We start from the raw sequence: 24,970 nt of genomic DNA on the forward strand, positions 1-24,970 counted from the left end.
GGCCATTTAGTATGCTCATTTTAGGCGAGGAAACTAAGGTTCAGAGCCCAGAAGGAGCCCAAGGTCACAGGGCTTGGTACTTAACAGCTGGCTTTACTAATGTTCGCGGGTATTTTCTAGCCTGTCTCATGCACAGGCCCTTCAGGGCCGGGGCATGATGTGTGTTTACTGTAGGGCTGCTTCACTTGGGAGTCCTGGGGAGGGCGCCGCGGGTCCAGAAAACTGTCCTCTCATCAGCCTATCCACGTGGTCTGCAGGGTGCTGACGGAAGCTTCCCAAATAAAGTCTGTGTCAAGAACAAGTAAAGTAGCACCTGGCCACTTTGAACTCTATACTACTTAATGTACTCTGTATCTGCCTACGCAAATTAAAAAGGAATCAAGGAAGATACGTGACTTGGGAAGCCATCTCAGGGCCTCGATTAGAATTAAACATCAATGAAAGGGACATGAAATAACCACACTACTGCCAGGTTCTAAGCATGAGCTGTGAGAGTTTCATGTATTTTTCATCACAATCTTAAAAGACATACCCCGTCCTTGTCTCCATTTTGCAGATGAAAAAACTGAGGCCCAAGGCAATTCTGTGGCTTGCCCAAGGCCGTATGGCAGATCTGGGGTGGGTACCTAAGCACCACGAGAGCCTGATGCTCAGCCTAACTTTAATACACGAGTAGAGAGCTTAGGTGACCCTCTCTCATCCTTGTTATCTACATGTCATCTACCACTGCCCACTAAACACCAGGTGGAACACCGCACGCACGCACGCACGCACGCACCCCTACACGCACCATTTGTCCTCTCTGGCCCCAGTCGCTTGGTAATGTTTTAGTCCTGTCTGGAGAGGTCCTTTCCTCCTCCTTCCTCCCGTTACTTAACTTGAATCATGGCCCCTTCCTTACTTTTAAGCCTAGGTGAAAGCACTGATGAGGACGAGAAGCACTTTTAAGTTTTCAGAGCTAAACCTAAACAAGACCCAGAGGTCGGGACTTGAACTGGTTGGGCCCTGGGAGCCTGCCGTGCTGAGCAGCTCACCTTTCAGGCACCTCACCTTGAGTTCTCAGCTGCTGAATTGCCTCCGAGCAGGTCCTCATGAACGTCTGCGCGTCCTGGTCTATCTGGTCGCGTTCCGCGTCTGTCATCCTTCCATATTCAGACGAGATGTGGCTGAGGGAGCGGGAGAGAGAAAGGCACAAAATGAAAGGGCAGCAGCACACGGCCACGTGATGTAGTCTGCACGGGGTGTGAAGGGAAGAAAACCTCCTCCGTTGACACCAGTGACTTGTAAGCTGAGTCTTGGAGTGAGGAGGAACTGGCCGGGCTGAGAGGTGGGAGAAGGATCTCGACAGAGGAAACAATGGTCAGGAAGGCTGTCGGGTAGAAGCTTCCTGCAGACACCACACTGCGGAGTCCAGGGCGGGGGAGGTGGGCATGGAGAGGCGTCAGGGGCGGCACACACGGGCCTTACAACAGGGCAGCCACCGCAGGCTTTCACACAGCACCACGCAGAAGCGACTTCTGTTAGGAGAACTATGTGGGTGCTGCGTGGACAATGCCTCGGGACACTGATGAAGGCTCTTGAGAGGTCTCTGAGAAGCTGTTTCAGACTGCCACTCTGTCCTTGCTGACAGGCAGTCTGCAGAACTCACAATATAAGAGCTTTCAGAAACACATTTCATTTCCCAATAGTAAAAACTCTGAAGTTACTGACCTAGTAAGGGTGCTCGCTTTTAGTAATGCAGCACCTTGAAGTTCAAAATATGCTAGTTCTATTACCATGCTCGCCCTGTAACGTCTGGGCGGGTGTGGCAGCTTTATTAACAGTGATGCTATCTGCCTAATTAAACACTCTGGACATCACAGGGGAAATCCAGAATCCCCAAACGTCAAGTCACAGGGAACTCAGAAAAGGTACAGGCTCAATCATTCCATTTCCACCCGCCAGCCCCTACTCTCATGGAGATTAAACTACAAAGTCCTGAACGCCCCCCACCCCCACCCAGACCTTCCTTTCTGCCACACCCCCTGGTTCATGTCGCTCCAGCCACACTGGCCTCCTTGCTGTCCCCCCATGGCCACGCTCCGGCCACAGCCTGGAATGCTCTCCAAGCAGATGTCCGGCTTTTCTCTTCCTTCAGATCTCTGCCAGATCAGAGCGGTCTCCCCTGGCTACCCTGTGTGCTCACAGTCCTCTGCCGTTATTAAGCTACTGTGTCTGAGCTCCAGCGCCCCCTCATACACTGGGCTCTCCAATCACACTGCTCCTCTCCTATCTCCTTTAGCCACTTTATTTTTCTTCACAGCACATATTACACTCTGAAATAAATATTTATGTCTATCTCCTCCCGAGAGAATGTAAGCTTCCTGAAGTCAGGGACTTCATCTTGTTCATTTCTGCTTCCCCAACACCTAAAATGCACGTGGAGGGCGCGCTCACATCAGCTGAACTCTTAGTACACACCCGGCACTGTTCTCAGCATCTTACATGTCTTTTATTTACTTATTTTATCCTCGAAATCCATTCATGCACTCATTTATACACGCCCCTCCACACACACACACACACACACACACACACACGTCAGGCACTGCGGCAGGGGTTAGGGGCTCAGAGTTGAACAAGGCTCATTTCTGATCCCCACAGAGGGGACCATACAACAGGGGAGAATGACCCAGAAACGGGGAACATGAGAACTGTGGTGGATGGTGTTGGTTTGGAAGTGGACAGTGGGACCCAGAGCGGGGTAGTCGGTTGGTGCAGGGGAGGTAGGTGCCAGGCAGGCAGAGAGGAAGACGCTCCACCCAGAGGAGAGCCAGGAAGACCCGCTGCCAGTCCCCAACCTGCGGTCATGGCTGGAATGACCACGTAACGTGGGTCTCCACCAGGACAGAAAACAGGAGCGAACTGGGTGGTCCCTGCACACCGGGCGTCCTAGCTGTGGACCCCTGGGGCCCCTGCATTACATCGAGGGACAGCACAGCACGTGTGTGTGTGTGTGTGTGTGTATCACAGACGCACTCAATGTATCTAGCACGGATCCCCACCTCTTTCCAAAGGAATGTAAATGGTATCATGATGAATAAGTAGACATTTATTTTAAATTGTTCCTGAAGCTGCATAGCTGTTTCTCCAGTATCAACAGGTTTCCCTAAAATACAATAATCATAAAAGACAAATACCTCACTATCAGCTGGAAAGGAGTCCTTGTAGTGCAGAAGTTGGGGGCTAAGTTAGCCACTGGAGGATTTTAAACAGAGGCATCTGCCTTTTGCATGGGTTCCTTGGTGGTGGCTGGCCTGGGGACACACGAAACCAGACGCCAGGTGGCCCTGACCACAGTCGTGGCCAGTGCAGAGTCCAGGAAGAGGTGAAGAAAGCCTGGGCTGAGGCCACGTCAGCGGGGAGAGGAGGCACAGCCCCCCTGAGAGACATTTCACAGGTAACGTGGACTGACGGGGGTGGAGGCCAACAAGGAGAAGCCCAGGACACAGAGCACAGAAGAAGACACAAGTGTGGAAGGGAAGACGGGAGGTGCTGGGCTGAGACAGCACGCCAAGCTTTGGACACGGAGCAACTTGAAGAAGGGCTCGGTCTCTTATTTTTCTCTGACATTTTAAGAACAGCACTAGAGATATAATGGGCATTAAAAACATAATCATCAAAAGTAAGGGATGCTTGGGTCCGGCCCAGTGGCTCAGGCAGTTGGAGCTCCGTGGTCCTAACTCCGAAGGCTGCCGGTTCGATTCCCACATGGGCCAGTGGGCTCTCAACCACAAGGTTGCCAGTTCAATTCCTCGAGTCCCGCAGGGGATGGTGGGCTGTGCCCCCTGCAACTAAGATTGAACACGGCACCTTGAACTGAGCTGCCTCCCAGGTGGCTCAGTTTGTTGGAGCGCATCTTCTCAACCACAAGGTTGCCGGTTCGACTCCCACAAGGGATGGTGGGCTGTGCCCCCTGCAACTAGCAACAGTAACTGGACCTGGAGCTGAGCTGCGCCCTCCACAAGTAAGACTGAAAGGACAACAACTTGACTTGGAAAAAAGGCCTGGAAGTACACACTGTTCCCCAATAAAGTCTTGTTCCCCTTTCCCCCCTCCAAAAAAAGTAAGGGATGCTTGCTGGTGACAGTATCTCCAAATTAAGTAACACAATAACATTACAATTTTGAAAAGGTTAACTATCTGGCAAATAATACCAAAAAATATATTCTCATAGAACGTGCATATATAAATTTATCAAGATTTATTTCCTTTATCATGTAAGAGAAATAATTTCATTACAGATCTCAATTTATCTAAGTATTAGATTCAATTAAAAGAGACTAAGTAGGGGATAGGTTTGGACTAGTCAATTTACTTCAGGAAAAAGGAGGAAGAAAACTGGATAGTTAAAGTCTATTTACTTGTTCAGAAATTTAAAGGAATATATATATTTATTCATTATTTCACTGATTAGAATATTAAGAAGTTTCAAAATCACAAAACACCACTGACATTCCGCCTATTGATTTAATAGGCAATTAGATACTTCCTGAGGATAGAAAAGAAAGGATAACAAAATTGTTTTATACTCTGTTCAAAGGTTACTGAAAAGGTATGGACAAAAGTTAAAGACTGCAATCTTATTTTTACTATAAATGTTAGCAGATTTCATAATGTATACCGGGCATGTACTATGGGCAATATGCCCAATATACGTTATGAAATTAAACTGTTAAGTGTCTGGGCTATGGACATAAACAAAATATAGACCCTGATCTCAGTAAACTATATTATGATAGGTAACACCCACAGGTTTATGTATATGAGGCTTATATGCTTATATCATAAAACAAAGGCTAACGGCTATGTAACACTTTCCACGCATTAATACCACTCATTGTTCTAAGCGCTTCACATGTATTTATGCACTTAATTCTCAAAATTCTATGAGGTAGGTACTATTATAATTTCTATTTTACACATAAAGAAATAGAGGTCAGAGAGGTTAAGTAACTTGCCACAGTCACACAGCTAGTAATTAGCAGAGTTGGGATTTGAACCAAGGCAACCTGGCTTTGGAGTCCATACTTTTCACTAATACCCAGGGCAGAAAAGTTCAGAAGAGGGGCGATGCTTGCTTCCCACTTGTTGATGTGGCCATGAGGAGACAAGAGGAGACAGAATGAAGTTGGGGGAGAGAGCCTGTCTGGAGAAGTCAGCGGTTCAGTTTGGCTAGAGCGCAGGACAGGCAGAAGGGCTACGTTCCTGGTGGGCTTCCAGTGCAGGTCAAAGGACTTTTCTTCTGCAGCCAACGGAGGGCTGAGCTACGGAAGTAAATGTGGTAATAATCAGGCACAGAACTCTGCCTTACTCATCTTTGCACCCCTAGCACCACGTAACAGGTGCTAATACACGTCTGTTGAACTGAAATTTAAGAAAGGGGCAACGGCTGAGTGTGAGTGGTGGCAGAACACTGAAAGGCGGGGCTGGTTCTGAGATGTGACATCTCAGGAACAGAATGGATGTTGGAAGAAGGGAGTCATCAGACCCTGAGATCTGGGGCCGGGATGAATAAGGCATTAAGAGAAACAAGGAACACAGAAGGAAGAGAACTGGAAATAGCAAAGTAAAAAAACCACTATTAACATTTGTCCTTATAATGCATTTAGAAGGACAGATGTAATGCTCCTGAGACCAAATGTTCTATGACTAACTTTGTTTTGAAAAAAGAAACCAGGGCAAATGGTCTTCTAGCCATTTTGTGATAAAATCTGGAGAAACTACAGGAGATTGTAAGTAATAAAGGGTCGCTCTCTGAGGTTCTGTAATCTATTTAGGGGGAAGGGAAAAGTCACTGTGAGATACGTGACAATGGACACACGCTGTCCTGTTAGTGGCTGAGGCTACTAACGTTTCCCACGGCCTGATAAACAGCAAAAATGTGGTGCCGTCCAAAACCATGCTTCCCCGAAAATAAGACCTAGCCAATCAGCTCTAATGCATCTTTTGGAGCAAAAATTCATATAAGACCCAGTCTTATTTTACTATAATATAAGACCGGGTCTATAAGATGTGGGGTGGGGTGGGGTGGGATGTGATGTGATATAATATACCGGGTCTTATTTTACTATGAGACCCAGTTTTATATAATATATAAGACCGGGTCTTATATTGATTTTTGCTCCAAAAGACGCCATTAGAGCTGATTGTTGGCTAGGTCTTATTTTCGGGGAAACGGAAATTGTAATAGCAGACTGCTGTCCTGTGACAGGCACTGAGAAAACATTTGGTTGCTTGGGTCTTGTTTAATGGCTCTGACCCTTTTTATCCTAATCCCTGAGGGGCACAGGAAAAGCCTGGCTCCTGGAAGAATGCTGGAGTGGGAAGCAATGAGAGAAGACCCACCTGGAGTGATAGTCAGAGACAGAGGAGATGGTGGCATCCAGAAAACCAAGAGTTAACAACTGGTCATTACAGACAGAGCTAAATGCTGGCGTTAGCACGATTACTAATCTCAAGTGGGACCTGGCATTTGCTGGGTGCGTTTGCTTGCCACTCTGCTAGATGACCATGTCATAGCTTCTCCACGCTCCCCAAACCCCAACACCTTCCTCCCCCTCATGAGTGTGTGTATGTGTGTGTGGGGGGGGGCTTTGCTTCCTGTTTCCTGGGAACTCCCACGAGCTCCCACCACCACATGGCCCCGCTCCTCTTCCTCTGGGCCTGCAGACTCCTGGCCATGCCCCCCACTGGGCACCAGGGTGGCTCCAGCAATTCCCCTTCTCTCTCCGGCACCACCAGCCTTAAGTGAGTTAATATGTGCACATAAGGCTTAAATGGTGGCTGGCACAGTGACTAAATACTACATGTGTTAGTTACTAATAGCATCCATTTTTTTTCTGTCTACTGGATCTTTCCCGGCAACATACAAACATGGGGATATTTCTCCCATCTTAAAAAAACAAAACAAAACCTTTCAACTGCGTATCTCCAACCAGCTACTGTCTGATTTTCCCTTTTGTGTAAAACTTCTCTAAGACACCCCAGGTCTCCATTTTCCTGACCATTTGCTCTCCAACCCAATCCAAACAGGTTTTTATCCTCATCACTGCTGTCCTTGCTCCCAAGGTCACCACTGAGCCCCATCAGTGACCTTCACAGATGGGACGGAGCTGATGGCTTCCTCCAGCCTCCACGACACCACACTCCTGTTTTCCTTACCTCACTGGCCACTCGTTTCCAGTCACGTCTGTAACACCTCCTAGTTCCCCGACCACTTCATGACGAACAGGTCATGGCCAGTCCATGAACTCAATCTCCTCGCTATCGAGGCTGCTCCCCTGGCGAGTTCGCGTCGTGTCGTGGCTTTAAGTGCCAGCTGTAGGCTGACAATCCCCAAATTTATGTTTTTAGGCTGGACTGCTGCTTGAAACTGAGACACGTATATCTCACTACCTTTCAACATCTCCATTCAGGTGTTGAATTTGTGTTTCAGCTACACCCCAAACTGAGCGCTGCCTGCTGTCCTCTACCGTCCTCCTGCCACAGCCCTCCCCACTGGTGTCGATGGCATTCCTTCTAGCTGCTCAGCCCCAAGGCTGGACTCATCCTTGACTCACTCCTCTTTCTCTCCCAGCTCACATCTCATCCATCAACACGTCCTGTTGCTCTCCCACAAAGGTCCTCACAACCACCGCTCCCTCCCTGGTCCACGCCACTGACACCCCCCACCTGGACTGTAAGTGTACGCGCCTAATTCTGCTGCTTCTGCTTGTCCCTCTTCAGTTTGTCCTAACACATTAGCCTCACTGACCTGTGACAAAGTCAGTCAGATCCCATCCGTCGTCCACCTAAAGCCTCCCAGTGGCTTCCCACCTGAGTGACAGTCCTTACGATGGGCTCCTGCCAGCTCTCTGAGTTCATATTCAAGTTTCCCCGCATCCCTCCAGCTACATTCCCACTAGCCTCCTTGCTCTTCCTGGAACATTGGGACACACTCCTACATCAGGACCTTTACACTTGCTGGCTGTTTCTTCTTTCTGGAATGTTCTTTCCCTAGATATCTATATAAACTAATCCCTTATGGCTTTGAGGTATTTTCTCAACATCTAAATGAGGTCTTCCCTAGCTTACCGTTATAAAATTGTACCCTCGCTGACATTTTCTATTCCCTTTCCCTCTCCCTACTCCAAATGCACTTACCCTCTCTCTAAAATTCTATATATTTGACTTACTTATTTTGCTTCTTGTCTGTCTTCTCCCACAAAATACAATCTTCACAAAGGCAAGAACTTCTGTCTGTCCACTGCTGTACCCCCATCACCAATTACCATGCCCAGCATAGAGTAGGCTGATCCATCAACAAATCAATAACCAGATACTTCCAAAGCCTGAGGCCAACCTGGAGAAGGGGCTCAACATACAGCCACAGATGCATTCTGTGACAGGTCCCTCTGAACTGAGTCTACCCCACCCCAAGATGTGCAGGCAACCCCCTTCCAGAGCCTTCACTGGAAAACTGAAGGCACAGATGGGCAGGACGCATCCAACCTGACAGCAGGCCCCTCCCAAAGAGAAAAGGGCGGAGCCAAGCACTGGGGTCTCCTCAGCCATTGTCTGAGTCTCCTGTCCTCCCCTGGTTGCCCCCTTCCCACCCACCCCCGGCCCACCTCCACGTTTTCTGGGAGACAGATGAAGGAGAGAAGGAAGGCCACAGGTTCCTGGGAAATGGACGGTCCTCCCCTCAATGAAACGTGAGGAGTGAGACAAGTATTTCCCTATCCCCACACTCACCAGCATCTTGTTTTCTTAACGTTTCTTTGGCCTAACACGGTAACCCTAACAGCATGTACTCCACCTGAGGCAGAAGGCCCAAAGGTGGGGGAAAAGGGCGGAGCGAGCTCGATCCCCTCTGCCCCCTGCCCCAGTCACCTCACCAAGGGAGGAGTGACAGTGATGAGCAGAAGCCCCCCCCCCCATGCTGGTCCCCAACAGAAATGATCTCAGAAGTGGAGGCTGAAGGGGTCAGGGGCCAACACCTGAGAAAGGTACTCATTCTGTGGGAAGATGCACTCCGTGGTCAGAGCAGACCTATAGATGACTAATTCCAAGAACATTAGATTAACATCTTCCTTCACCACATTTGGATTTAATGGAACCTCAGCTCAGTGAAATGGAAAAGGCCTAAAGGTTAATCTGATAAAACTGATTACTCAATTAAAAGGTGAGGTTCCCTTAGCACACAGTACACATTAAGCTTTTAAACTGGAAATGAAGAGTATGGTTTTTCTGTTAGTAACAACAACGGAAACCAAGCAAGTTTTTCCCCCAACTGGTATTGTTTTGTTGCCAGGATATTGCAGAAAAGATACCTCTACCAGAGGGGAGAAATTACTTTTAAATAAAATCATTCAAGAGATCCAGCCAGAGGCTACCTAGGTTACATGCTGTTCTCTAGTAAAATGTCATTATTTAAAAAATTAAATGGGTCAATAAAATCTGAGCTCTACATTACGGAAAAAAATTACAGCTTCCTAATTATGGGTCTGAAGGCACTGTTTCTAAACACGGTCTTTCAATTCCACCATCATACGCCTTCAAAATGCCCCCAGAGGCAGGCCAAGGCCAGTTCCATGCCTGGGAGGTAAGGTGGTAAAAATGAAGGGCTTTGAACAGTCTGCCACTTTGGGAGGGAGAACTCCCTGTGAGAGGGGAAGGGCCGCCTTTGTCCATCTGGAGAGAATACAGGGCATTGGGGGGAATGCTTATTCCCCAGCCATCATGTTTCCCCGCGAGTGAACTCACCCAGGCTGACACCGAGCCTCCTTCCTCCCTCCACCGCTCCCAAGGCAGGGGCGGGACTTCTCTTCCTGACAACCTGACAACTGGCAGGGGACATGCGTGCACACACCTCCAGCCACAGCTCCTTTCTCTCCTCTCTTTGGCGACTGCCTGCTCTCTCCCACTCTCTCATATGCTATCGGGGGCCTTGTCCCTGCTGTCTGTGCTCCAGGAGCTGTGACTGTCCAGTGGCACCCACAGCTGATGAGTCTGTCTCATTCAGGAGCCCTCATCACGGCCAACACACGCAAGCCTGACCTCTGCCTGCCACCCCAGACGTTCCTAGTGATAAAATTGCTAACGCATGCACCTCCATCATGCGGACCTGACGCCTGCATCCCATCCCTCTGGCTTTTTCTCCCTCCTTCCCACCTCTCTCTGGCAGGAAATAGAGGTGCTTTCTTTTTTAAATGACCGCCCCCAAACTGCATCACAGGTCTGACGGGGTTCCAATTCAATCATCATTCCCTAAGGGACGGTGTGTGCCAAGAGCCCCACACACAGCTCTTAGGAGCACAGTCCACATTTTATGGAGAAGAAAAGAAGCACGAGGTGGAGTGACCCCGCGCACTCTCAGGATGAACGCTTGGCAGAACTAAGACTGCCGCTTAGGGGTGACTGACAGGGGAGGAATGGGACTCAGAGTGCATTCGCTGGCAATGACTGGCTGCGACCAGCAAAAGGAGTCAAGACTGAGTGTCTACTCGGGCAACGGACTGGCCAAGCCTAGAAAAGCCTCAGGAGCTGCAGTTCTTTCTGATGCTGGAGCCACAGCAGTAAGTGGCAGGGCTGGGACTGGTCCTCAGTCCCAGCGTTTGCTGTCATCGATGTCGGGAAAGGGTAAGGCCCGCTATACTGAGGGACATCAGAAAAAGGGACTCAAGAGTGACACTGTCTGTGCCCTGGTGGCCTGGGACACTGGCACACAGTGGCGGGAGCTGAGCTGTGCTGTTCGAGGAGAACTGTCTTAATACCATTGTTATAAACAAACGTTTAAAACCATTGCAAAGTTACAGCACCCGATATAATAATCTTTTTATAAATCCATTGCTTCTTTTCTTTTTGCACCGCATTTCAATTATATTGCTTTGTTTGAATTTCCCAACACCTCCATTATTTAGAGCAAGACTCGGCAAACTTTTTCGGAAAAGGGCCAGGTAGTAAAATGTTACGCTCTGCAGGCCACGTGGTCTGTCACAGCCACTCAATTTTGCTGGAGGAGCAGAAAAGAAGCCAAAGATAGATGTCAGTGAATGGGCGTGGTAGTGTTCCAATAAACTTTATTAATGACCACTGAAATCTGAATTTCATATGATTTTCCTATGTGGTCAAATATTATTTCCCCAGCCATTTACAAGTGGAAAAACTATCCTTAGCTCACAGGCTGTACAAACACACAGGCGGCAGGCTGGACTTGGCCTGCAGACTATAGTTTGCTGAGGCCTGGTTTAGGGAAAGACACTGGGTTTTACAGATTAAATGACATTTTCAGGTTCATAAGTGAATAAGGGGGAGGGTGGCTTGAACTAAACCAACGTTCAAGGTCTTCACCTGCTGGATGGCTTTTCAAGGCAAAGGGCAGTGAGCTTCCACGAAAGCTCTACAAGCACACCTGAAGCTTAAGCTGTCAGGCACCAAACAAAGGAGCTGCAAACCAAGGCTTTGTACCGGTGCTGTTAAGTTTCCCAAATGACTGCAGCCTCCATTTTTATGGATATACAATCAGCGTCTGAAATACACACACACTGTTAGAAACAGAATTTACACTGCCATCTAGTGCTCACCAACCATTTGGACTAAGAGCTTAAAAACAAGGTCTCCTAGGTTCTATGCACTAGAATAATGATTTTTGGTACCACGCAACAGAGTAATTTAATATATTCCCAAATTATACAAACGAACTACACTCAAAAGTATAAAGCTGCCAATGTTGTTTAAGTGGACAAAGTGGCAGGGGTAATTTTAAAAGTCACCTGAGGTATAATTATTTTCTCTGTTAAAGAATTTATATGAGATACTTTTATTTTTGCATATATGGACAAGGTTTTTAAAAGATCAGAGGATTTCTTTCGTATTCTCTAACTTCATGAGAGGAAGGCTTCTGAAGTGCAAACACCCTGGTTTCTTTCATGAAGATGAAACTTGTACAAGATGCCCCTAAGGACGTCATTTCGGATGGCCAATCCACTTTGCCACTAGCTGATGCGACATCCTGTGGCAGAAACGCCATACCAAAGCCAGGCGCAAACGTGGGTCAGGAAGAGCAGAAGACAGGCTGGCTCCTACATAGAGACGCTGGCTCCATGTCTGCTAAGACATGCAGTCTAGTCTAGAAACCACTGTGGAAACCCCGATCAAGACGCGTTCTCTCTTTTTAATAAACAGCCTCACCAAAACCCCCACTGGAGGCAAGAGCTCCTCTCTCCAGATGGCCCTGTCACGTCAGCTGCATCGTCCCCTCAGGTGTGTAACAAATAGTTATTGAGTGGACGCGGTCTCGGTCACGCCTGCATGTTCACTCGTACGGCACACACAGCAGTGGGAATCTGAGGACAGAAGCTGCTGCCGTGGGGATGTGTGGACTCAGGACGTGGCGATGGAGGCACCCACGCTGGCCAGGGGAACTCTGTAGGTACCACTGCCAAACGGACCGTCCCCATTACAGCCCTGAGGTGTTAAATAAAAAGTGAGAATAAAAAGCTCAAAAGGAATACAGGTGCAGAAAAGAACACGGTTGGCAAAGTTATGGTAAAAAGACACACTTACCTATAAGCGTTAATATAATCTTTCCTGTGTTCCAGAAGAAAATCTCTCAGTTTGCCAATGTGTGAAATCTAAAATGAAAAAACAAAACACAAAAACAGTTTAGATAGATATGTTACAATCACATGTAATAAATTTTAAATTACAGAGAACGGAATGCAGGTTGTAGAAGGATTTTGAAGCTACAAACTGGATAATTTTGGTTTTAAACTCTTGTACAATCACAAGCTCGTTGGGTGACTCCCCCAAAGTTACCCACATTCCTGGGTCTTCGTCTCTTATTAATGGTTCCTTTTTCCTGTAATTGTTGTGATCTATGACATTATGAAGAAATAATCTCCAAGGAAGCTGGAGATTAAATGAAACGATGCATGTCTGGTGTCTATACAGCACGTACTCAACACAGGCCAGCTCCTAACTTTACGTGCTTTCTGTCTATAATTTTCCCGTCACATGTTCCTTCCCCCAAGTATTACAGGGGTAGGCCCTCAGGCTGGAGCTTGCACATTCATAAGAAGGGCCACGACCCTCTTACGCGAATCTTGAGTTACAAGACTCAGAGCTACAATTTATCCCTACCCAGCAAGTGTCCATCTTCCATACAGCCTGCCTCAGGGACGACAAAAAGAACACAAGAGGACAAAGGATTCTGTTTGTGATGACTGATCTCCAGAATCATAAAAACCCAAAGCACCTACTATGTGTCAAGTCCTGTGTGCAGCGACCTAGGGCTTAAAAAATAAAATAAAATGACGAGACGTAGGAAGAAACCTAGGATCATGTGGACAGGGACGAAAGTGTTTCCAGGAGAGAATGACGAAGCTGGCAGCCTGCTCCGTCCTCTGACCACTGCTCTCACGGGTCTCCTCCTGTCCTTTGAACTTCCTCCAAACACAAACCGCCCCAGCCTTGAGGGTCTGCTGAACCTCCCGTTTCCCACGTAGGCTTTTCTGTCAAGGCCAAGTCAGGCTAATTTGCGCTTTGCTCTGAATCTGAAAGCACTTGTGCTTACCACCCACCTGGCACTCAGTTACACGGCTCTGGCTTACCTGTCACATGCGTGCTTGTCAGTGGCTTTATGAGCCACACGAGGAGGGACTACACAGCTCCCCCCACAGTTCTAAACACAACGTGCAGCACAAAAGGCGGCCAATACGTATTGTGGAATGAACATGTATGTCTGAACACAAAAGTGGTATTTATCACAACAGAAACATGTGGCGTTTGTCTGGGGATAGGTCAGCAGCGGTTCAGCTAGATTTCCCACAGTCTACACCAATAAACGCAATTCAGGCATTTTAAGAGCTAGAATCAAAGAAAGAATCAAGTGTTGCCACAATATTCACTTAAGGATCAGATAACAATGACTGAGAGTCTGTCCAATATCCCTGGCTGTCAGGTACCTGCTTACGGACCGTGTTCTCCTCCCCATAGCCCTGGGGGTCCCTGATCTCACTGCTCTCATTCACCAGTTCGGGACCTCACAGGAGCTATGTGACTTGTCCAAGGTTACACATTTAGTGCACGACAGAACTCACAAACTCAGGACTGAGTTCAAATTCAGCATGCTTTCCTCACACGCCTATTCCTGTCCCCACTTAAACTGCATTACAAAATCTGCCTTTTACGTGTACTGCAAAGAAATGCAGAGATGGGCAAGCAAGGTGTTCATTGCATCGCATGCAAGATTTGATCTAGTTATTCTCCTGTTTTAGAACTGTCAGTGTCCATCCTCGTCCCCAACCCCTGCCCATGAGGGGCCAGGTCAACAGTGCAAATGAGCAACGCAAGGAGAGTGGATGGGTGCAGTACCGCTGGCGGTGGTAAACTCTGCTCTTAAAGTACACTGCAGCCAAAGGAAGCCGCTCTGTGGGCTGGTCTGCCAAAGGGCAGCCAATGTGTCACCTCTGGGCCCAACCAACGGAGTCAAGTCCAAGGCCCTGCCCAGCGCAGCTGCAGAAGTCCCGAGTGGCCTCAGTCCCCCCACACTCCCCCACACTCCCAGCCCCAGGGCTCCCCAATCCACACACCCACATGGTTCTCCCTTTTCCCGGAGTGCCCTGTCCGCCTTCTCTCCATCGCGAATTCCTCCTCCTCCTTCAAGGTCCTCTTCTCCTCCTTAGACCCCTCCACACACCCAGGCACAGCCAGACCCCATTCGTGCACATGCGTCTGTTTTAGCATCTCTTCCTTCGTGGGGACCACGTGATGAGTTATGGACTGACTTCCTGTCACCAGACTGCAAACTCCTGGACGGTGAAGGGCCCCCCCCCCCTCTTTCCCCAGAGCTCATCAGGAAGTTTCTGGGCAAAGCAGAGCCTCAAAACCTTCTACTAAATTTTGGATAAATAGTGGGCACTGCATACTCGTAATCCCAGAGGGGTACGCCTACTGTGGTAGGCAGAATAATGCCACTTCCCTCCCTCCAAGATGTCCACGTCCCAGTCCCTGAAACCTGTGACTGTTATGTTACATGACAAGGGGGAATTAACGGAGCAGATGGACCTAAGGTTGCTCATCGTTGACCTTAAAGTAGGATCCAGTAGGGAGGGCCCTCTATAATCACAAGGGCCCGTACATGTGCAAGAGGGAGGCTGAAGAGACTCGGCGTGACACAATGGGAGGACTCAATCCAAGGATGCTTGCTATGAAGACGGAGGAAGGGAGCTAAGAATGAGAGCAGTTGCTCCAAACTAGAAAAGGCCACAAAATGCAATGTCCTCTAGAGTCTCCCTGGAAAAGGACTCAGCCCTGCCAACACCTTGATTTCAGCCTAGGGAGTCCCATTTTGGACCTCTGACCTACACAAGTATAGGATAATAAATGAGTGTTGTTTGAAGCCACTGATTCGTGGTGATTTGTTACAGCAGCAATAAGAAATGAATACACCTGGTCTTAGTCCCTTTGGGCTGCTATCACAAAATACCGTAGGCTGGTTGGCTTCCACAACAAACATTTATTTCTCACAGTTCTGGGAGCTGGAAGTCTGAGATCAAGGGGCAGACTCAGCGTCCGGTGAGGGCCCTCTTCCTGGTTTGCAGACAGCTGCCTTCTTGCTGAATCTTCACACGATGGAAAGAGGGCTCCTCTCTGTGTCTCTTCTCCTAAGGGCACTGATCCCGTTCATGAGCGCTCCACCCTCATGACCTAATCACCTCCAAAGGCCGCACCACCAAATACCATCTCATCAGGGAAGAGAGCTCCAACACATGAATGAGGGTGGGAGGTACAAGCATTCAGTCCATAGCACACTTACTTAGAACCTTAATATTCAAAACAGGTTTTTTCAGGAGTCATAAAGTTTTCCATAAAAAGTTTTAAAAGGTCCAAAGGACTCTACTACATAGGCTAATTCCAGCTGCTGACCCCCTGCCCACCCCACCTCTCTCTTTAGCTAGTTCTAGTCTACCAGGGTGAAATGGTACATGGGGTTCAGTGCCAGGAACAAGAAGGCCCCATGGGCATCTCAAAAAACATAATTATAAGAGGTTTCACTTAAAGTATAACAAATGTGATCCCAATTTCGTATGCTCTAAAATGGCAAATTTCTATAAAATCAATTTATTAAAACGGAATTAAGCTTATTCAGGATTAAATGGAATTCTTGATAAGTTAAGAGGTTAAGTAATTACTGACTTAATAATATCATCAGTATAATAACTCAATACTTAACATGAGCATAATGTATAAAGTAATATTTCAAATGCCAAGAATGAAAAGAAATAAATGAGCATTAAGAAACACACGCACAGGGACGGCCACATGGCTCAGCGGGTTAGAGCGTGAGCTCTGAACAACAAGGTTGCTGGTTCGATTCCCACATGGGATGGTGGACTGCGCCCCCTGCAACTACTCTGTTTCCCTGAAAATAAGACCGAGCCAGACCATCAGCTCTAATGCCTCTTTTGGAGCAAAAATTAATATAAGACCTGGTCTTATTTTACTATAAGACTAGGTGTAATAAATATAATATAAATATTAATTTTTGCTCCAAAAGACGCATTAGAGCTCATTGTCCAGCTAGGTCTTATTTTTGGGGAAACGGTAAAGATTGAAAACAGAGACTGGACTTGGACCTGAGCTGCGTCCTCCACAACTAGATTGAAGGACAACAACTTGGAGCTGATGGGCCTGGAAAAACATACTGTTCCCCAATATTCCCTAGTAAAATTTACTTCAAAAAATAAAAAGAAACATACGCACAAATCACAACAAATCAGTAAAGAAGAAAAAATTTCAATTGATCTTTGATTTACCTAAATGGACAACTTAAATCCCCAAATAGCAACACACAATAGGGTTATTCTCTTAAGAATGATTTGACAGCTCAGTCACGTGACTACCACCATCTTTGTAAAGATTCGTGGCCGAGCTCTGATCTGTTTACTGTTGTGCTTAGTCCTATTTTTCAAAATAAACTGCCAAAGATAGCATATTACATTTCACTCAACTCTGATATTTTCAAACATTTACAGAGGTTGAATAATTGTACGCTTTGGATCTCTAATAGTTCCACATACAGTGCTAATTTTTTAAAGAGTCCTCATATTACCTAACGAGAATGCCTCTTACTTTTAAAAGGAGGCCCTCTTTGTAGTGTCAAGTTTGACAAGGAAATCAGAGTGAAATGACAGTACACTGGCCCACAAAGATCTAAAACTAGTGTCTTGCCATCACTGAGTGACATGGGGAGTAGGGGTAGGGAGAGGGTCTCTGTGGGACAGGTGGGTGACGAGATGCAAGGGCTGGCTCAGGGAGAGCTTTGGGGCTGCGCCACGTCGCGGGCCTTTCCCAGGCCTGGGCGTGGGGGCCGCCCCCTCCTCACAGCTCTCGGCCTTGAGGCTGCCCTTCTCTGCTTGGAGCAGCCTTCTTCTCTCACCCCCGCCCAGGACACCCAAAGAAGCCCTGTTCATCCTTCAGGTCCTGCTCCAAGTTCACCTCCTCCACGAAGCCTTCCCTAACACTTTCCTTAAGCCTTTCCATTTATAATCCAAGTATTTATCTGTGACCCTACCAGACTTCAATTAAGTTCCTTGAGGTCAGGATCTATGGGCTACTCATTGTTGTATCTCCAGCAGCGCCTACATGTTGGAAAGGAGAAAGGAGAAACAAAAAGGGCGGGGGGCAATCCAATAGGAAAAGGGCTTCAAGATCTGATTATTCCTGACATGCAGGTTGGATCAAAAAGGTTGCACTTAGATAACTGAGTGCGTAGGCAAATGAGGAGGAATACGCGGGCTCTTTGTGCACATGATTTTCCTAGAAAGTCAGTGAGGTGCGTTTGGAAGGTACAGCATCAACCAGCAGGTAAAATCTACCGAGAAGATGCAGCCTGAGGAGCTCCAGAGACGATGGGTTCTCCCAAAGTCCACAATCTTCCATCGACAGTCCATGTGCAAGTTTCCATACCAGAGAGCTGTGGTTCTGACTACACTGCCGTATCATATAAACTGTCTCTATCGGAGGCGACGGAGGTGGACATAGAGAACCCTTCATTTCTAACAAAAACTGTGGTTTAAAGTAAGAACTGAACTGTAGCTAAAAAAGAAAGGAAGAAAGGAAAGGAATGCAATATTTGTTTAATATCTCCTCCACACCAGTTGCTTTGCGTGGGTTACTTCATTTTATTCTGAAAACAAGCCTATGGAAATAGGCATTTTTCTTAGTGGAAAGAAACCAAAGCCCCAAGAGGTGGTATTACCAATAGAGCTCAGTGGTTTTACCTCAGTGGTATTACCTTACCTCGCTGAACTAGCATCGTTACTGTTAAATGGATGAGGATGTTGGTGTTTTCCAGCATCATTTAATATTAAATTCATTTTAATGCCTCCTGTAGATTATTATTTCCCTGGTTTAAAAAAATCTGCCAATTAACATGTAGTGATATTAAGGAATTATGATTTTTTTATTTAGGTATGAAAACAGTATTATGTATTATGATTGTTTTTATTTCTTTTTGTTTTTAAACCCTGTATTTTTTAGGGATATGTATACCGAAAAATGTACAAGTCAAATGACATGATACCTGGGATTTGCTTCAAAATAATCTGGGGGGAGGTATGAATAACAGATGAAACAGAACCAGTCATGAGTTGATAATTGTTGACTTGTTGAAGATGGGTTTGTGTGTACACGGGGTTCCTTACACCATTCTGTCTCCCGTAGTACATATTTTAGGTTTTCCTTAATCAAATATTATTTTTTAAAATCTCCCATTAAGCACTTTCTTCGCTTAACATTTTTAGTCATTTTGAAGTACAGATTTTCTGCGGCCAAACTAGTAACCCACACTTGAGCCAACAACTAAATCCCACCCACCATCTCTAGCTACTTTATTTCCAAGTACTTGCAATCTTTGCTTAAAGTTCCCTTTAAAGTGCCACTTTAAAAAAAAACCCACCCCCACCCCCACCTTCACTGAGAGTTAACAATGTACCAGGCAGCATTGCCAGAGCTCTGCACGTATCAGCTCATCTCATTCTCCCAGCAGCCCCCATGGGACAGGATGCATCATCATACCCATTTTACAGATGAGAGAAACTGAGACAGATGGCAGCGAATTTGCTCGGGGATGCCTGCATTAAAGCCTGGCTGGAACCCAGGCATTCTAAGAATCAGGTTTGAGTTCTTAACCCCTAAGTGTAAGCACAGATTCTTGGCAATTGCAATTTTCTAGTACAGACACCACAAGGGGGAGGGAAGGCTGGGAGCTGGGAAACGCAGCTAGTGAGCAACATCAAGCTATGCTTTCCTTCTGGTATCTGGATTCAACAATGCACTCACTACACAGTCGAGTTAGTGAACAGTCTGCCCCTTACTGAGCACCCACCATGTGTGGGCTCTGTCATTTACTGCCCCCATAGCAATCGGATGAAATGGGAATGACTACCCTCATTCCCATTTAATGAACGTGGAAACGGAGGCCCATGCAAGGTCACAAGGCTAATGAGAGGCAGAACTGGGATGGACTGCAGCTCTGTGGCTCAAAGGCTAAGGCATTTATTTATTCTACATGATGCCACCAAAAGACTAATAAAACTTCTACTTACTTAGCTTAATTAACCGAGGTTTTTCTTCACAGAAATATAGGCAGGGTTTTCATGTGAGAATATCTGTGTGTACTGAATTAAAAAATATTTTTAACTACAGCAGATACAGAAAGATCTGCAAGGAAGGCGTTCTGAGTGTTTCCACACACAGCGCTCATTTCAAATCCCTTACATGGTACAGTGGGAGCATGTGCATAGCTAAAGGGGATGTTTTCACTGCTGAAGTCACCTCCTCTGAGGTCGGCTGCTGCTCCTAGTGTTGTGCCACCCAGGAGGCCCGGAAGCGGCAAGACCTCAGACAGGGATGCTGAGAAAAGGCCCACAGGTGTGAGCAAGGAGACAGGATGGTCAGAAAGACTGTCCAGTGGGGACCAGTTCATCCTGAGTATCAATCGGCAAACCACCACAGAACAGGGGTCAAATGAGCAATGAAGGCAGCTTCCAGGACGTGACATCTTCCCTACGACTGAGCTCATCTCCACCCAGCTTTTGGCTGGGGATGGGGCATGGGCAGAGGAGCAGGCTGTGGGCAAGACTCAGTGTGGGGTTGCATGGAGCAGGGCAGGAGAGAGGGAGAGGGACAGGAACAGAAAAAGGGAGAGGGAGAGGGAGAGGGAGAGGGAGAAGAGCGACCCACAAGCTGGCTGAGGTTCCTTCACTCTAATCTCTGTTCTGCTACCTACTGCAGAGGGGGACCCTGACTCCCACTCCTGAGGCTTCGTTTGGAGGGACTTCGTTCAGCTGAACATTCCAGGCCCCGGAAGGAAGAGGACCGCCGCACCTGGTGTATGACCTGCTTTCGGACAAGGTGAGCACGCTTGGCAGCCGGCAGCGGGGACGGCCTATTCTGGTCCATGCTCCACCCGTGTGTAGCCACACCGAAAGCTGGGCTCTGCATTGGGCTTTTTCATACTCTGACTCCTGTATTTCTCTTCCAGGTGGCTCCAAAGTTGGGCTGGGGAAAAGAGGTGTTTGTATAAGCTCCCCTAAACTCTTAAGTTTTGCCAAATGACATTTTGAGCAAGTTGCTTAACATCCCTGGGCGTTACTACAAAGGGAGGGCTGTAAAATATGTCTGAATAAAGAGTAGCACGTGTGTTAAGAACTAACTTTTACTGAGCGCACACTATGGGGCAGGCACCACTCTAAACGCTCCGCATCCATTAGCTCACTTCCAACAGCCCCGGGGTGGAGGCCATTATCATCCCACTTCACAGATGAGAAGACGCCGAGGTCACGCATCACGTACAAGTGGTTCCTAACAAATGGGAGACCAGTCTACCCACAATGGTGCCCCGTCTGTGGTCCCATCTGAGCACGGCAGCTCTGAGGGCTGCTTTTACCAGCAGTGTAGACGGACAGTTGTGAGATCAAGAGTACCCAGCGCTGAGGCGATTTGTCCGGGGGATTTGTGTACAGGTAGGGACAGCACGGAGCGAAGGGGATCAGCCAGGATCTGGCTTCTTCCGGAAGCTGCCACTTCACCAATCCATTTATTTGAAGTGCATTCTAACACTACAGGTATCCATCTGACTCACCCCTTCTTTCTCTGAGGGTAAATGCAGTTCACGACAAGTGGCTGTATTTCAATAAGGAAATTCCCCAATCCATCAGGACTGAAGTTCTCCGTGCAGCCCATCTACCACGAAGGTAAGCTCACTGTGAAACAGCAGCAGTGTGGCTCCCTCAGGTAGACGCATCCGACGGGTAAGAGACGATTCATGCGACCTGTCCTTACCCTTACCGCTTTGATGACGAGACCAAACGGAAACAAAACGTCCCAGCATGGCCGCTGTGATCTGGGCCCATCCAGGGCTGCCGACAGGGATGGTTCCCTACAAGCGAGTTGTCGGGAGGGGAAAGCCACGATGGCCCAAGCACGTACCGTGTGAACCAGTAATGTCACACACATGCCAGGCGCACCTCATGCTGTTTACATGACGGAGAGGAACCCCACGGACCGCTCACTAAGTGCTAATGGTTTCTGGGTGGTAGGGCTTAGAGATAACCGCTTTATTCTTAATACCTTTTGTACTTCAACCCTTTCTACGATTAGTGTGCCCAGTCTTTGCAATCAGACAAACAACATTTTTACACCAAAGGTACCCCTTGCCACATACTTCCCTGACTCCCCAGTACCCACACAGGACGCAGTTCAGTTCCTCGGGCCCGCGGCCCCCCAGGGCCCCGCCCCGACCTCCCAGCCCAGCCCCTGACGTCCCCGGAGTCCTAAGACTGCTCAGTGACACACCCGCCGTCTTCTCCGGTTTCCAGGCCAGGTGAAGGGCCCTCCCGCATGCTGCCGTCCCGTCTGACGAGCCGCTCAGGCACACACCGAGCCCGCAGCCGTTCCCCAACGGTCACTGCTGCTCCGAAGCGAACCGCTCTTCTACGGCCCGGCGGGTTAACAGCAGGGAAAACAAACTGAAACACAGAAGTCCGCTACACGCGTGGCGCTGTCCGCTAGGTGGCGAGTCAAGCACAGGGCTGCAGGAGCCACAGGCACGCTCAGAAATACAGGCTTTTCCCAAGGGCTTTAACAACGTCCCGGGTTCTTTGTTTTGGATCAGGAATCAAAGGATTATTAAAGGTTAATTGTTCTGCGCCGGCAGAAGCTGAAATGACACTGTTCTTAAATACATATGTGCACTTGGGCGCGTCCGCGAAGCCTCCACACAAAGGGAGCTCGGGGGGCATGGCTGCCATCTGCCATCCCAGGCGGCGGGCCCAGCTTTGTGTATACGTGTCACCCACAGAACAGTCCTGCTAGCTGCTCCGTCGTGGGTGTTTTGTAAATTACCCAAAGGAAGATAAGCTGTGAAACAAAAACCCTGGTACAAAACGGTAGGGTTCTTCTCAGAGGACAGCGGCATTTTAACTGGAGGGAGAGTTCAAAGCAGTCACAGTGTCCTTTGCTGATCACAGCAGTGGTTTGACTTGCAAGCCGCCCCTCCCGCCCCCCCAGGATGATAGGAATTCTGTTCTGCTGGCACTCACAACACTGCCAACAAAGACCTGATTGATTATGAAACACTAAGTACCGATTTGCATAATTTGCCTCTGCAAGAAACAGCCATTGTTCAAGATTAAAGAGACTCCAGTAGCTCCCTCTGGCATATTGTAAAAAGTTCCCGGTAACACAAAATCATTATTTTTTTCATTCAATCAGTGGACACAGCTTGCTGTTCAGTTTAGTGTGCAGCCAGAGGCACAGCCAACAACCACTGTTATATAAATGCTTGCCAACTACTGATAAGCTAAAATGATTTTTCACAAGGATCATGTTCCCAAGTTTAATTTGGAGGCCCACTAACTAAATTCCGAATCCACTCCCTTCAGTCATAATTGAAAAATGCAACAGTACCAATTACAGCTCAAACTTTACAACCAGCACACCCTGCTGGAGTCCCAGCAGGGGCTGCGTCCCGTCCCCGTGTTAGAGAAGCTCCCCAGCGACTAGTCACCCACAAAAGCGCCTGGCATGGCCACAGACATTCCACCCGTGCTCGGGGTCACACCAGCAAGCCTGACAGAGTGTTGCCTGTGGGAATTGCCCCTTTCTTATGCTCTTCTCTTCCAGCAATTGTTCCGTAAGCAAGGACTGTGGGCGCACCTATCACTTGCCCTGCCACCCTTCCATGACTGCGGGACACAGTGGGAGCCCAGGCCATCCTTCCAGCCCTCACACAAGCCCCCCCCCCCCCGGAAGCGCTGTGCTCCCTTGGCTTCCAAGCGTCCACTCCCTCCAGGCTCTCTTCTTAAACCCCACTACTTTTTCACCTTCATTACTGCCTCCTGTGCTCTGGCCAACCTCTGAAGGTTACATTCAGCCCTTACTCTCTCCTGCTAAACCCACTCATTCCCACCCACAGCTTATTTACTGCCTACCGACAACGTCCACCGAGCCCCTGGCTCGCCCCCAGTTCCAGACGAGTGGATTCCACTGTCCACGGCAGGTCCCACTGGAGCCTCAAAATCAACATGTCCCAAAATGCTAATTATCCGACTGCTCCCACCCAACCCTCCTGGCGCCATCCCCCCAAAAAGGAAGGGCGATCCCCCAAGTTAGGAAATCTCTTCCCTTTTCACCCCACACATTAAACTGGTCAGCAGGGCCTGTCCACTCAACTTGTGAACGGGCTGCCAAAGCCGCTGGCACCTGCCCGCATTCCCGAGCATTCCCAACGACCGCAGAGCCTCTCCCTCGCCCAGACGCTTCTTTCCGCCTCTGCGCTTTGGCGCCCGCTCTTCTCTCTGCCTGGAAGGTCTGCTTTCTCATCAGCCAAACTTCTCCAATGTGCTGGGCCCAAGGAGGTCCTGGCGTCCTGGGTTCACTTCCCACTGTCTCTGCATAAAGCCTTCCTAGAGGCATGCTGGGTCTGCTAGCTGAAGGCTATGTTATTGGGATGCATGTATGTTACATACATTAGACACATGTATGTGTGGCTGCACATATAACACTATACGTGTTAGTTGAATGTATAATGTGCTCTACCCCATTGGTCTGGAAACCTCATTAGAAAAAAGACAGAGGGCGATCTTGATCGAAGAAAAACCAGTAGCTAAACAATCTGTTCTAAATAAGCCGTTGAGAACCAACGCCAACCTTACTGGACTGTAGTTTCTAGAATTCAGCATGTGTTTTTAAGAGACAGATAGAAACGCATGCATGAAAAAGGCGGGAGGTTGGTATTACTAGTTCGACGCTTCGATGTTGGCTTCATAGTCCTGAGTACAGACAACAGGGATGGTTAAACAGAGGGACCGCGACGCCTGACACTAGTTGGCATGAATTCAGTGTTCTAATTTTTTATATTGGCAACTAACTTTCTAGCAACCTGAAAAGGTTTGCTCCTTTCTATTATGCCCTACCCTCTTTTAAGAAATTCAGAAATTAAAAAGCAGTAAAATCTTACATTCTTAGTGTTAATGACATAATGAAAGAACTTGTGACTTAACTTTAAAAGTTGAGTCGCACCATACGATGCTTAATGACCCATGAAGCTCAATGCAACTTCCATTTTAAAACAGGTCTACGACCCTGCAACCTCCAGAAAAAGCAAAAGCCTATCACGTTCTCAAGCTTTTCCTCCTCACTCCTTCCGGCCCCACCTTTCTCTTTACATCCCACTATCATCACGATCATACTTTTCTCTAATTAAACACTTGCATTCCCATCCTTCCAGCTCCCCAAAGTGCATGCATGGAGCACAGTGGCCCCACTTCCGAAGCTCGGTCCACTCCTGGGTCTGTGACCTTGCTACTTATTAGCACATACTCGATGATTCCCAGAGTATGAAGCGAGTAAGGATGGCCCTTCCTGGAGTCTCGAGACT

General features: G+C 47.9%; 1 protein-coding gene across 2 annotated transcripts in view; it reads right to left on the reverse strand.

The window, feature by feature from the left end:
* STX18 (syntaxin 18) overlaps positions 1 to 24,970 on the reverse strand; it is a 107,155-nt gene that overhangs the window by 29,706 nt on the left and 52,479 nt on the right. For both annotated transcript variants that reach the window (XM_081058288.1, XM_081058289.1), the window contains exons 2-3: positions 12,589 to 12,656; positions 1,051 to 1,166 (exon numbers count right to left, since the gene is read on the reverse strand). In XM_081058288.1, the coding sequence (XP_080914414.1) occupies positions 1,051 to 1,166; positions 12,589 to 12,656 (184 nt within the window). The remainder of the gene's footprint in view (positions 1 to 1,050; positions 1,167 to 12,588; positions 12,657 to 24,970) is intronic.

This window comes from Rhinolophus hipposideros (genome assembly GCF_964194185.1).
Source record: "Rhinolophus hipposideros genome assembly, chromosome: 1".
NCBI classification, from domain to species: Eukaryota; Metazoa; Chordata; class Mammalia; order Chiroptera; family Rhinolophidae; genus Rhinolophus; species Rhinolophus hipposideros.